This window comes from Vombatus ursinus, unplaced genomic scaffold (assembly GCF_900497805.2).
Source record: "Vombatus ursinus unplaced genomic scaffold, bare-nosed wombat genome assembly UNPS02015089.1, whole genome shotgun sequence".
In the NCBI taxonomy this organism is placed as follows: Eukaryota; Metazoa; Chordata; class Mammalia; order Diprotodontia; family Vombatidae; genus Vombatus; species Vombatus ursinus.
Window position 1 is genome coordinate 5,516,724 of NW_020954867.1, and position 12,304 is coordinate 5,529,027.

The following is a 12,304-nucleotide window of genomic DNA, read 5'->3' on the forward strand; positions in this document are numbered from 1 at the left end:
TAGCTAACAGAGAATAATATTCTTCAAGTTTACCAGAAGAGGGTGTATTTATATCTTTGTGCATTCTGAGCAAAAGCATCCCATCTTTACAAATATCTGTACTACTACAAAGCCCTTTGAAAGCAGAAAGTGCCTTAGAAACCCGAATTTCACGTAATAAATAAGTATCAGAAGTCAAAAATTTGCAACACAGAATTCCAAAATCTTCTATTACTATCTTTTCTTCCAACACCATAACTTTCTTCCCAAAGATTTTATTCCTCTTATTGCTTTCTAAAAATGGAATTGGACTCACATATGCTTGAGAAAGATACCTGTTTTTTTTAAAAGACCTTTTCCAAGAAGAATTTCTCTTAAAAAATGAAGCTATCAAAGTACAACTGAAGTCTGTAGTCTAATTTCAGATTTATGTCTAATTAATTGAATTTCAACTGTGTGATACTCAAAAGTGTTACTAAAGAAAAAAGAAATCACTAAAAATGAGAACAGCAAGTTATTCAAAAGTGATTCTTCCTTTGTCTTTACAGCTTGAAGGCCCATGTGTTCTACAGATTCAGAAAATCCGCAACGTTGCTGCCCCAAAGGATAATGAAGAATCTCAAGTTGCACCAAGGATGCTGCGCTTGCAGATGACTGATGGCCATATAAGTTGCACAGCAGTAGAATTTAATTATATGTCAAAAATTAGGTGAATGACATTTGTAAATTTGTGTTTTGAGTTTTTAAAGTTGATGTTTGATTTCTGAATTTGAAGGCTTTGGGATTACTCAGCAACCTCATGCCTATATATCATGAATCTTCAAGAAAAGATTGGAATTATTCTCCCCATGCTTGTGGGAAGAATAAATAATATCACCAAAAATCTGAAATTGATAATATCTTGAGAGACAGGAGGATACTGATTAGTTATCTGTTGTTTCTGAATCTTTTGTCTATAGTTAGACTCTTGACTTGGTAGAGAAGAGTTATGTGCAAAATAGGCTGCTTTTGAGGAGTTTTAGAATGTATTTGTTTGAGATTAGCGAATGAGCTTTTGAAAAAATGGAGGACTTTTGCTCCTTTCAGAAGATATTTGTAATTGTGCTAGATATATTGATGTTTATATATAGGAACTAATGGTGATTAAATTTTACTTCAGAATTAATAGTATAAACAAAAAGTTTAGGTTCCCCTGTATGAAAGAGCTAACTCTTTAATGTAATCATAGCTGTTAGACTTCTAGATAGGATTGAATTGCCCCTGCTAGTTGGTATAGTAGATTGGAGACAGCATGACATAGTGGAAAGAGTACTAGTAGACATATTTTCAAGTTCTGGTTCTGTCAGACATGTCACCTTGGTCAAGTCATTTCACTTGAGGATCTAGCTTATTCAATCAATAATTAATAAACATGGGGTGGCTAGGTGGCACAGTGGATAGAGCTCCAGCCTTGGAGTCAGGAGGACCTAAGTTCAAATGCGGCCTTAGACACTTGACACTTACTATCTGTGTGACCCTGGGCAAGTCACTTAACCCCAATTGCTTCACCTAAAGAAAGAAAGAAAGAAACATGAAACACCTATTATGTGCCAGGCACTGTGCTGAGTGTTGACCATACAAAAAGAGGCAAAAGACAGTCCCTACCCTCAAGGAGCTTGCAGTCTCATGTGGGGGACAACAACAAACAAACAAATATATACAAAGCAAGCTATATGGAATAAGTAGGAAATAATTAAAGGAGGAAAAACACTAGAATTAAGGTGGATTAAGGAAGGCCTCCTCAAAAGGGTAGGATTTTAGCTGGGACTTAAAGGAAGCCAGGGAGGTCAATAGTTAGAATGGAGGAGGGAGAGTGTTCTAGGCATGGGGGATGGCCAGAGAAAATTCCCTGAGCCAAGAGATAGAGTGTCTTGTTCATGTAATAGCCAGGAGGCCAATGTCACTGGATCAAAGAGTAAGTGTTAAGGAGGTAAGGTATAAGAAGACTGGAAAGGGGGCTAGGTTATGAAGGGCTTTGCATGTCAAACAAAGCATTTTGTGTTTGCTCCTGGAAGCAATAGGAAGCCATAGGAGTTTCTTGAGTAGGGTGGTGACAAGATTCGACCTACATTTTAGGAAAAACACTTTAGTGACTGAATGGAGAATAGGTTGGAGTAGGGAGAGAGTTGAGTCAGGCTGACCCATCAGTAGGCTATTGCAGTAATCCGGGAGCAAGGTGATGAGGGCCTGCACTGGGGTGATAACCGTGTCAGAGTAGAAAAGGGGACACATTCAAGAGATGTTGTAAAGGTTAAATCAATAGGCTTTGACAATAGTTCAGATATGGGAAGATGAGAGATGGTAAGGAATTCAAAATGACTCCTATCTTGTGAGCCTGAGGGACTGGGATGATGGTGTTGCACTTTACAGAAACAGGGAAAGTAGGAGGCAGGGAGGGTTTAGAGGGAAAGAAAATAAATTCAGTTTTGAACATTTTGAGTTTAAGGTATCTCCTGGATATCCAGTTGAAGATGTCTGAAAGGCAGTTGGTGATGAGAGATTGGTGGTCAGCAGAGACTTTAGGGAAGGATAGGTAGATTTGAGAATCATAGACAAGGAGATGGTCATGAAATCCATGAGAGCTGATGAGATTAACAAGTGAAGTAGCATAGAAGGGGAGGAGAAGAAGGGATACCTGTGGTTAGAGAGTATGATCTGTAGAAGGATCCAGCAAAGGAGAGAGAAAGAATGGTCAGATAGGAGGAGAACCAGGAAAGAATGGTGTCCTGAAAACGTAGAGGGAAGAGAGTATCAAGGAGAAGAGAGTGATCAACAATGTCAAAAGCTGCAGAGAGGTAAGGGAAGACTGAGAAAAGGGAATTGGATTTGGCAGCTAAGAGAGCTTTGGGAGAACCATGTAAGGTTTGAGAAGAGATGAAAAGGTTTGGGAGAGTTACTGTAGAAAATGTGATAGTGAGTGGATATAGGAGGTATAGTGGGACTGTCCATCAGCAATGGGGGTCCAGTTAAGGTTATGTAATTTAAATTTGAAATGGACACAGAGTGGTTGTGTAATTTTCTCCATCTTACTTTCAGCAGTATGTGTGTGGATGTGAATGGTAGGAGTGATCCAAGACTGAGGTTTGGCTGGGTATAATTGGCGAGAGGATAAGGGGGCTTACCAAGGAATTCACCAAGGAATCAAGATGGGGAGAAGAGGAAAGAGTGGCTAATGCAGGGGAGATAGCCTGGGAAAGAGTTGAGGGGTAAAGGGATTGGAAGTCATGGTAAGGATGAAGAGTAGGATTATGAAAGGATAGGCAGAGAGAGAGATGAAATAGATTTATTGGGGAAGGGAGTTTCGGAATTCTTAAACATAAAGATGTTACGTTTGTGGATGTTGGCAAGATCAAGGGTTCTCCTTGTGTGTGGCTCAGGTGGGTTGGAGGAGTAGCTCCTGAGAGATGAGTAGGTTGAGGAACTGAATAGTTAGTGTATTTACCCTATGTGTGTTGACGTCCCTTAGATGATGACAGGAGGTGATGAGAGTAATATTGTAAGCCAGGTATTGAACTCTTTGAGGAAGAAAGGTGAATTACCTGGGAGTCTGTAGACAGCAGCTACTCGGATTTTGATTGGGTGATACATATGAATAACATGAACCTCAAAGGAATGGAGGTTACTGAATGATGGACGAAGGAGGAGAACATGGAAGTGGCAGTTTGAAGCAAAGAGTATTTCAGCTCCCCTGCACTGACCAGTGAGCCAGAGTATTGGTGAAAGTGCAGTCAGCACTGGAAAGGGTGGCCAGTAGTCTTGTCAGTAAGGGAAAGCCAGGTTTCAGTAAGAGCTAGTAGATGGAAAAAGTAGTAGAGGAATAGATTTGATATGAAGCAAAGTTTGTTGCCTATGGAACACACATTCCAGAGGGTACAATGGAAGGTTTAAGTAGAGTTAGCATGAAACTTTGGGGCGGGAGGGTTGGGGGGATGGGAATGAGAAATTAGGTTGTAGGGGGTGTGGAATGAAGTTTGAATAATGATCTACAGTTCAGAGTCACTAGGATGTGATGGGTATGACCAGGTGTGAGAACGTTCATTTTTGAGTGGAGAGCGGTACTGTTGTACTTTCTTTCCTTTTTTTTTTTTTTTAAAGTGAGGCAGTCAGGGTTAAGTGACTTGCGCAAGGTCACACAGCTAGTACGTGTCAAGTGTTTGGTCTGAGGCCGGATTTGAACTCAGGTCCTCTTGACTTCAGGGCCGGTGCTCTAACCACTGGGCAACCTAGCTGCCCCACTGCTGTACTTTCAAAGGACAAGTACAGCAGGATATGGGAGACCTGAAATCGAAGGGAAGGTTGCTCTTCCTTGCACTAAAAGTTCTCCATATCCCACTTGGAAGACGTGCTCGCGGTGGGAAGTGGCAGATGCTGTGTGCTGGTACAGATGGAAGGGGTTGCTTTGAGGCATATGGAAGGGGCTTAGCTGGAGGGGGGAGGAGAGCTTCAGAGGTCTGAGGTGTGAGGTCTTGGCACCTCAGGAGGCTGGCAGAAAGTTGGACTATGGGATCTTTTTATTCTGTTTATCTCTAACATTCTCTGGTTCTATGTACCTAGGGTGCTCTTCAGGATTCAAAAAATTCTTTTGATCTAGTATATTTTCATAGATGATAATGTAATTAGACTCTGGCATGTGAGATTCTAAAATTATTATAAACTCATAGACCATTTTTCTTGTTCCTTTTTCCAACTTAGCTAGAAGCATCCAACTAAGCCAGCTTGGAGCTGAGCCAAGTACCACAGAGTACAGGGAAGATATGATATGAGCATGTCTTTCCTTTGACTAACCCTGTGACCCATCTTTGCAGAGCTGTTTCCCACCTTATTCTGTGGTGTCTAATTGTCCTTTAAGAGATACTGATGAGTGATACCTTAGACCTTTGACCAAGTGCCCTCTGCACTCCTCGATAAGACAGGCGTGTCACTTCTTTAAACAGGTTTCCTAACACCTCAGAACTTGTTTTCCTTTCTTTACAGAGTATCATCCATAACACACATTTATGCTTAGGGTCTAAAAGTTTCTCTCTTAATACTTTTTTTTCTCTTCCTTTTCATTAAGGCTCACAGAATTCTAATTAAAAAAATGTAAGATTTGAAAAGAATCTACAAGTTATCTAGTTCAACCTAGAACTAGATTCTAGGTTGAACAGGAATTTTTTCTGTAGCATCCCCAACAAGTCTCTGCTTGAAGACTGCCAGTGATGGGGGACTCTCCACATCCTGAAGGAGCCTGTTCCACTTTTGGACAGATCTCATTGTTAGAGAGTTTGTTCCTACATCAAGCCTAGTTCTGTCCTTGTAGCTTCCACTTATTTCCCTTATTTTTCCTCCCTTTGCAGTAAGTAAAACAAATTTTTATCTTTCCTTCTCCATGAGACCACTTCAGATACTTGAAGACAGGCATCATGTTTCCTCTAAGTCTTCACTTCTCTGGACTCAAATCTAGCTCCTTCATTTTTTTCTTGTCTTGTTTTAGAGGAAGCAGATGAATCAGGGGGTAGAGAAGTGGACTTGAAATCTGGAAGACCTGAGTTTTAATTTGTTATTGGACACTTACTGGCTGTGTGACCTTACTGTCTGTCTCAGTTTCCTCATCTATAAAATGAGGACAACAATACCTACCTCCTGGGATTGTTGTGAGGATCAAATGAGATAACATTTATAAGGTACTTTTCAAGCCTTAAAGCCTTATATAAATGCTAGTAAGTATATTATTTTTATCCTTTTCTCATTATTGTTGTTATCGTTACATTTTAAGTTCAAAAAAATCTAGATTTCATTCAGTATGTTAGCTATCTGTCTTACTCTCCCACTACATCCAGTTTCTTGCCACTGGACCCAGTTGGCTCCAGAAGAAAAAGTGAGGCAGGTGACTTTGCACAGCCCTCCCTCACTTAAATCTAATTCACTTGCATGTCATCGCATCACCTCCCTGATGTAATGATCCTCTTAGAGAACGAAGGACAAACAACTATAATAGTATCTGTCCTAAATATTGTCATTTGCATATTTGATAAACAAGCCACTTGTGCCTTAATTCAAATATTTGATTGAATTAAGGTCCCTAGAATACTGTACAGGAGACAAGTTGTCATATAATCATTTTTGATTGCACTTTGGGTTCAACCACTCATCCATTTCTTCTGATTCCACCTAATTATGCTGTCATCTAGCCTATATCTTTGCATCTTTTCAGTAATAATAGCATGAGAAATTTTTACCAAACACTTCACTAAAATATAGGCAAACTTTATTTAGGGTTCTTCTAATCTACCAGTTGATATGTTAGTATTGCATTAATTTAAATTTCTAATGTAGGAATTTAGTCCACCAATGCAGATTTCAATTTCTGTATGACTTAGTAAATGAGTCTTAGGGAGATGCCTGAGGCTCACAGTTGTTAAATATTTGGCCAGGGTTTCTACTAAGAGTTAGAAGTAGGTTTTGAACCCAGATCTCCTTAATTCCAAGTCCAGTCTTCTCTAGCCTTGTTGTCTTGGCCATTTTAGTAACCTGGTCAAAAAAGTAAGTAAAGTTTATTTAGCCTGGCCTATTCTTGATGAAATCATGCTAGCTTTTTTTCTGATCAAATCTTCCTTTTCTAGATAGATGCTAATTTTACCTCCAGTAATATGTTTCAGAGTTTTGCTCAGGTCAGGTTCAGTGTTCTGTAGTTGGCAGGCCCTGTTTTCTTGGAAAATTAGCACTTTTTCCCCTTTATCTTGGAGTATGTCTTCTCTTTTCTATGATAGTCTCATACTGGCTCATTAATCACATCTGCCAGTCCTTATCCGCCCCTCCTCCTATTTTAGTTCATTTGAGATTCTAGTCTTGGGTTCATTATGGGAAGCTAAGTGATCTCGTACTGTCATCCTACTTGTCTTGGTTATCTGTTCCTTTTTAGCCATAATTGTTTGGTCCTTTCCAGTCCAAATTGGATGAGTGTTTCTCTTTGGCAGAAAAAACAATTAGAGTAAGAATTAGGCAGCTCTTCTTTGTTTTATCAGGTGTCATTGTCCCATCCACTCTCCTTGTTGGTCTTGTCTCTTAATTGATCTTCCTGTTTTCTTCAAGTTGGCTAAAAAACTCTTGTGTTTAACTTTTCTCATCAGCCTCAAGTCATTGTCAATTTCAACACTCTTGTCATTATTTTTATAGGATTATGTTATGTTCTTTATTCATCTTATATTACCTGTTCTTCCATCTTCTGTGTATGTCTTTTAAAAATCCAAGTCATTTAATGAGTTCCCTTTGTATTACTAAAATTCTCTTTAGACAACTCTTTTTTCTTCATTAGGATTGCTTTTCTTTATTTCCTCAGAGTTTCATTTTTGAGAGCTTCATTGAGCTGACACTCTGTTAAATTTTAGTCCATGGGTCTCTAGCCATCTTTCTTTTGAAATTCTTGTATCATTTATTTGTTAGACCATTTGTATTGTCAGTTAGCATATACTGCCTTGTATTTTAGTTAGTTAGGCATGCCTTATTTCCCATGACCCTGAGCAAGTCACCTTTTGTCTACTTTAGTGTCCTCAACTGTAAAGTGGGAATAATAATTATACCTACCTCTCAGGGTTGTTGTTATGATCAAATAAGATAATATTTGTAAGTTCTTGACACAGTGCCTGGAACATAGTAGGAACTTAATAAATACATGTCCACTTCCCTTCCTTTATAAGCTCATAGAAGTCATTGTGTATGTATAAATATGTTTTTCCCATAAAACCTAGTGTGATACCTTGTACACTGTTTAGCAAATATTTACTGAATGAATAAAGTGATCCTTCCTCCTTATTGTCTCTTGTTCTAAGTGAAGGAGGCAGTGTTCCTATAATTAGGAACACCAGATCTGAAAATTTGGAACAATTTTCATAAAAGTGCTACTAATTATGATGAGCAAATCTTTTCATAGTTCTATGCTGTGTGGACCCAATAAAAAGCCCATTAGAACAGGTGTTTGGTGAGTACAAAAAAGTACCTTTCTCTTTCAACTGTTTGGACTCTCTGAGTTAAATTCAGAATCTTTTCTCTATATTCACCGTCTGGGTAGTCTGATCTGATGTAACCACCCATGTTAGCTCTAGGGATTAAGGGGGGGTGATTTTAGATTCTCTTAGCATTCTGTCTTTTAATTAAGCAGATTTTACATATATGTATGTGTATGTATATGTTTATCCATTCCAGAAAGCAATTTGTAATTATGCTAAAGAAATCCATACCCTTCAAACTAGAGATACCACTGCTAGGCATACTCCAAGGAAGTTAGTGTTAAAAAATAAAGGTCCCCTATACACCAATATATTTATAGAAGCACTTTTCGTTGTTGTGAAGAACTAGAAACAAAGGCAAGGCCTGTTGATTGGGGAATGGCTAAACAAATTGTGATAATGAACGTAGTGGAATATTTCCCTTAAAAAGCAATGGACATGAAAAATACTGCAAAACATGGGAAGACCTGTATGAGCTAATGCAAAGTAAGATAAACAGAACTAGGAAAACTGTGTGCAATAATTACAACATAAATGGCGAAGAGGACTATGCAAAATGATTACAATATAAATGGAAAGAAAAATAACATTAGTAAGAATCAAAACTAAATACTCTGAATTTAATATGACTATACTTAGCCCCAAAGATAAGATATGAAAATACATCTCCTTCCCTACTTTGTAGAGGTAGGAGACCATGGGTTTGCACTGTGCAGTGTTAGATTTGGATGATGTGTTGGTTAGTTTTACTGAACTTTTTTATTTCTTCTTTTTTTTTATTCTTTGTTACAGGGGATAGCTCTCTGGTAGGTAGAGAAGGGAGATTGGGAATTTAAGGTGATATAAAAGCCAAAGGTATCAATAATATTTTTAAAAAGCCATGAACACCTTTCTAGATCTTTTCTGTCTTTCAACTTTTAGTTGCCTTTGTTTCAACTTCATTCTTTAAATCTTCTCAGGATGATATTTAGCCTTTTGCTCTTTTTCAGCAGTTGATGTGGTCCACTGTAGAATATTGCTTATGAAGCCTGCTTATTCCCTACAAATTACCTTTAAGAATGACTTCTATGTGTTTGTGTGTTATTTTAATAAATATTTTTTTAGATGAGAAAGTAGGTCTGTACTTGTTGATGTTCTCTTGTAATTACTTGGGTCTTTTGACAAGCTTTTTTCCAGCATGTTTCTTTCCACATCAAGTTTTCCCTTCCAATCAGGTGTTTGCTGACTAAGTCACTTTTTAGCTACATTTGGTCTCCTTTTTATAGCAATTAATTTATATCACATAAGCTTCTGAATGACTTTTGGAGAGTCAGTATGGTATAATTTCAAAATATTGTTCAAGTATTTAACTATATTTTAGTTACATTTCTAAGGAAGCATGACATAGTGGATTGAGAACTGGCTTCAGAATCAGAAAGACCTGGATCTTTCTAAGTAATACTTGTGACACATACTGGTTGTGTGGCTCTGACCAATTCAGTTAACCTCTCAGTGTCTCCAGCAACTCTTCTAAGACTGTAGGTGCCTGCAAAGAAGGTGCCAAGATGCATTGATAGAGGCTGTTTTCTCACTTGGAGCTCACTATGTGGATGAACTTACAGGGCTAATTTTTTTAAAAAAGTTTGTATAAAATTGTCATAATTAATGTTGTTTTCTATATTTATATTGAAGGTTTCTATATAATTTTCTATGTCTCATTTTTCTTTATTATTAACTCATTTAAACAGATCAAATTTAAGTTTTAATGTTATGTCATTTAAAAAATTTGTATTATGTCTTTTAGTTTTGTATTAAATGTGATCTTGATCTCCAACTAGTCACTGGTATGACTTTGCAGAGATAGCCAATACAAGAATAACTGCCACATGAATGAGTCTGTTATTTTTTATTAGCCTCATACTTTACTGAGAAAATAGAGACCATTGTGAGCTCCTTTTTTCTTTCTGTACATCTCAAAAGCCTTTCGTATCTTTCCTCATTTTTTCTTCCTTTCCTCTTGTCTTTGATAAGACCTGACCCTTCTTCTCACCAGTGCTAATCCTTCTAAAGGTACCCTTGATCCCATCCCCTACTGTATTCTCCTATAGAGAAACCTTACAATTATCCCTTTTCTTTCTCTAATCTTTAATGTTTTTCCAATCTCCTGCCCCTGTTGCCTATAGATACTCCCTTGTCTCTCTGCTCCTGAAAAATCCTTCATTAGACTTTACCATACTATCAGCCTATATTTTCTCACAGCAAAATTCCTAGAAGAAAAAGGTATCTGTACCTCTTGCCTTCACGTCCTCTCTCCTCACATATTTTTTAACTCTTTGAAATCTGTCTTTGCTCTTCACTACTCAACTGATTCACCTTTCTTCAGAATTACCAGTTTTCTTTCAGTTTTCAAATCTGCTGGTCTTTCTCAGTGCCCATTCCTCTCAGTTTTTCCAATTGGATTGGATTGGATTAGATACTAGTTGGCCAGTGGTGTCAAACTTAGATAGAAATGGAGTATCACTAATATCATTGTAGTTACTGAGCATGTTGTTTTCTTGGCTCTGTTTACTTCATTCTGCATCAGTTCATATACATCTTTCCATGCTTTTCTGTATTTGTCACATCATTTCTTATAGCACAGTAATATTCCATTGCTTTCTAGTGTGAAAATTTTTCTAATATTTCAGTGAAAACATTGAGACCATTTGCTGAGTTCTCTGTGTCCTTGCTTCTTCATCTCACATCACTTATATGCTTCTCCAACCCTGTTTCACCTGAAGATGTGACCCCTGTCTTTCCCAAGGCAAACCCTTCTCATCATCCTTACTCTCTCACTTATCTTCAGTTTCTGTCTACTGTTTACTTCCCAACTGTCTACAAAAATGCTCATGTTTTCCTATCCTTAAAAAACCCTCTTTTGAACCAACCACCATCCCCCTTCCTTACCACCCTTCCCCCTATTATTGTCAGCTATATCTCTCCTCCCTTTTCTGGCTAAATTCTTTGAGAACCATTCTGTAATTGATGCCTCCATTTCCTTTCCTCTCACTACCATTTTAACTCTCTACAATATGGCTTCCAATCTCGTCATTTGACTGAAACTACTATCTCCAAAGTTATCAATGATTCCTTAGTTACCAGATCTAATGGCATTAAACCTCTTTTCTTCTTGACCTCTCTTCAGCTTTTGGCATTGTCAATCACCTCTTCTCCTTGGTATTTTCTTCCCTTTAGGTTTTTGTTACACCACTCTACCCTGGTTCTTCTCATACCTGTGTGGTCATCCCTTAGTCTCTTTTGCCGAATCTTCAGGCTATGTCTGCTTATTTTGGGTATCTAAACCTCAAACTTCTATTCCAGGTCTTCTTATCTTTTCAACCATTTTACTTAGTGATCTCATCATCTCTCCTGGCGTCAGTTATCATCTCAGTGCTGATGATTCTCAGATTTACTTATGCAGCCCTAATCTAATAATAGCTAACATTTATATAATTATGTGCAAGGCACTATGCTAAGCTCTTCACAAATACCTCATTTTATCCTCACATCAACCTTGGGAGATAGGTGCTACTATTATGTCCATTTTAAAGTCTAAGAAATTGAAGCAGTGTTAAGTGACTTGCCCAAGGTCACAGAGCTAGTGAGTGTCTAAGGCCAAATTTGAACTCAGGTTTTCCTGACTCTAAACCAAGTCCTCTATTTATTATGCCATCTAAACCTAACCTCTTTCCTAACCTCCAGCTGGACATCCTGAACTGACTTTTTTTTTTTGGCCATCTTAAACTTCACATATCCAAAACTGAACTCATTATATTCCCCAGCACCTACCCATCATGCCCCCCTCTCTCCCTCCAATCCTCTATTCTTCCAACTTTCCTATAACTGTCAAGGGCACCACCATCTGCACAGTCACATAGACTTACAACATAGATGTCATATTCAACTCCTCATTCTCTCTCCCAGTCTCTTGCCAGGCCTTGTTAATTTTCACCTTCCTAACATCTCTTGTATGTGCTGCCTTCACTGCCAACACCCTGATTTAGACCCGCACCATCTCATACTTAGACTATTTCAGTAGCCTTCTGGTTGGTCTCCCTGACTCAAGTCTTTTCCCTTGCTAGGCCATCTTCCATTCAGCTTTCTAATTGATTTTCCTAAAGTGCAGGTCTAAAAATGCAAGCCGCCTTTACTCTCCCCCCACCCCAATTCAATAAACTCTAGTGACTCCCTGTTGCTTCTTGGGTCAAATGTACAATCCTTTATTTGGCATTTAAAATCTTCATAACCTACTCTCCTCTGTGCTTCCCATCCTCCCCTCCAGT

The 12,304-nt window shown here is 38.2% G+C and overlaps 1 protein-coding gene across 3 annotated transcripts in view; it reads left to right on the forward strand.

The window, feature by feature from the left end:
- Window positions 1-12,304, forward strand: part of TDRD3 (tudor domain containing 3) — a 205,222-nt gene that overhangs the window by 61,916 nt on the left and 131,002 nt on the right. For all 3 annotated transcript variants that reach the window (XM_027846178.1, XM_027846179.1, XM_027846180.1), the window contains one exon: window positions 528-688. In XM_027846178.1, the coding sequence (XP_027701979.1) occupies window positions 528-688 (161 nt within the window). The remainder of the gene's footprint in view (window positions 1-527; window positions 689-12,304) is intronic.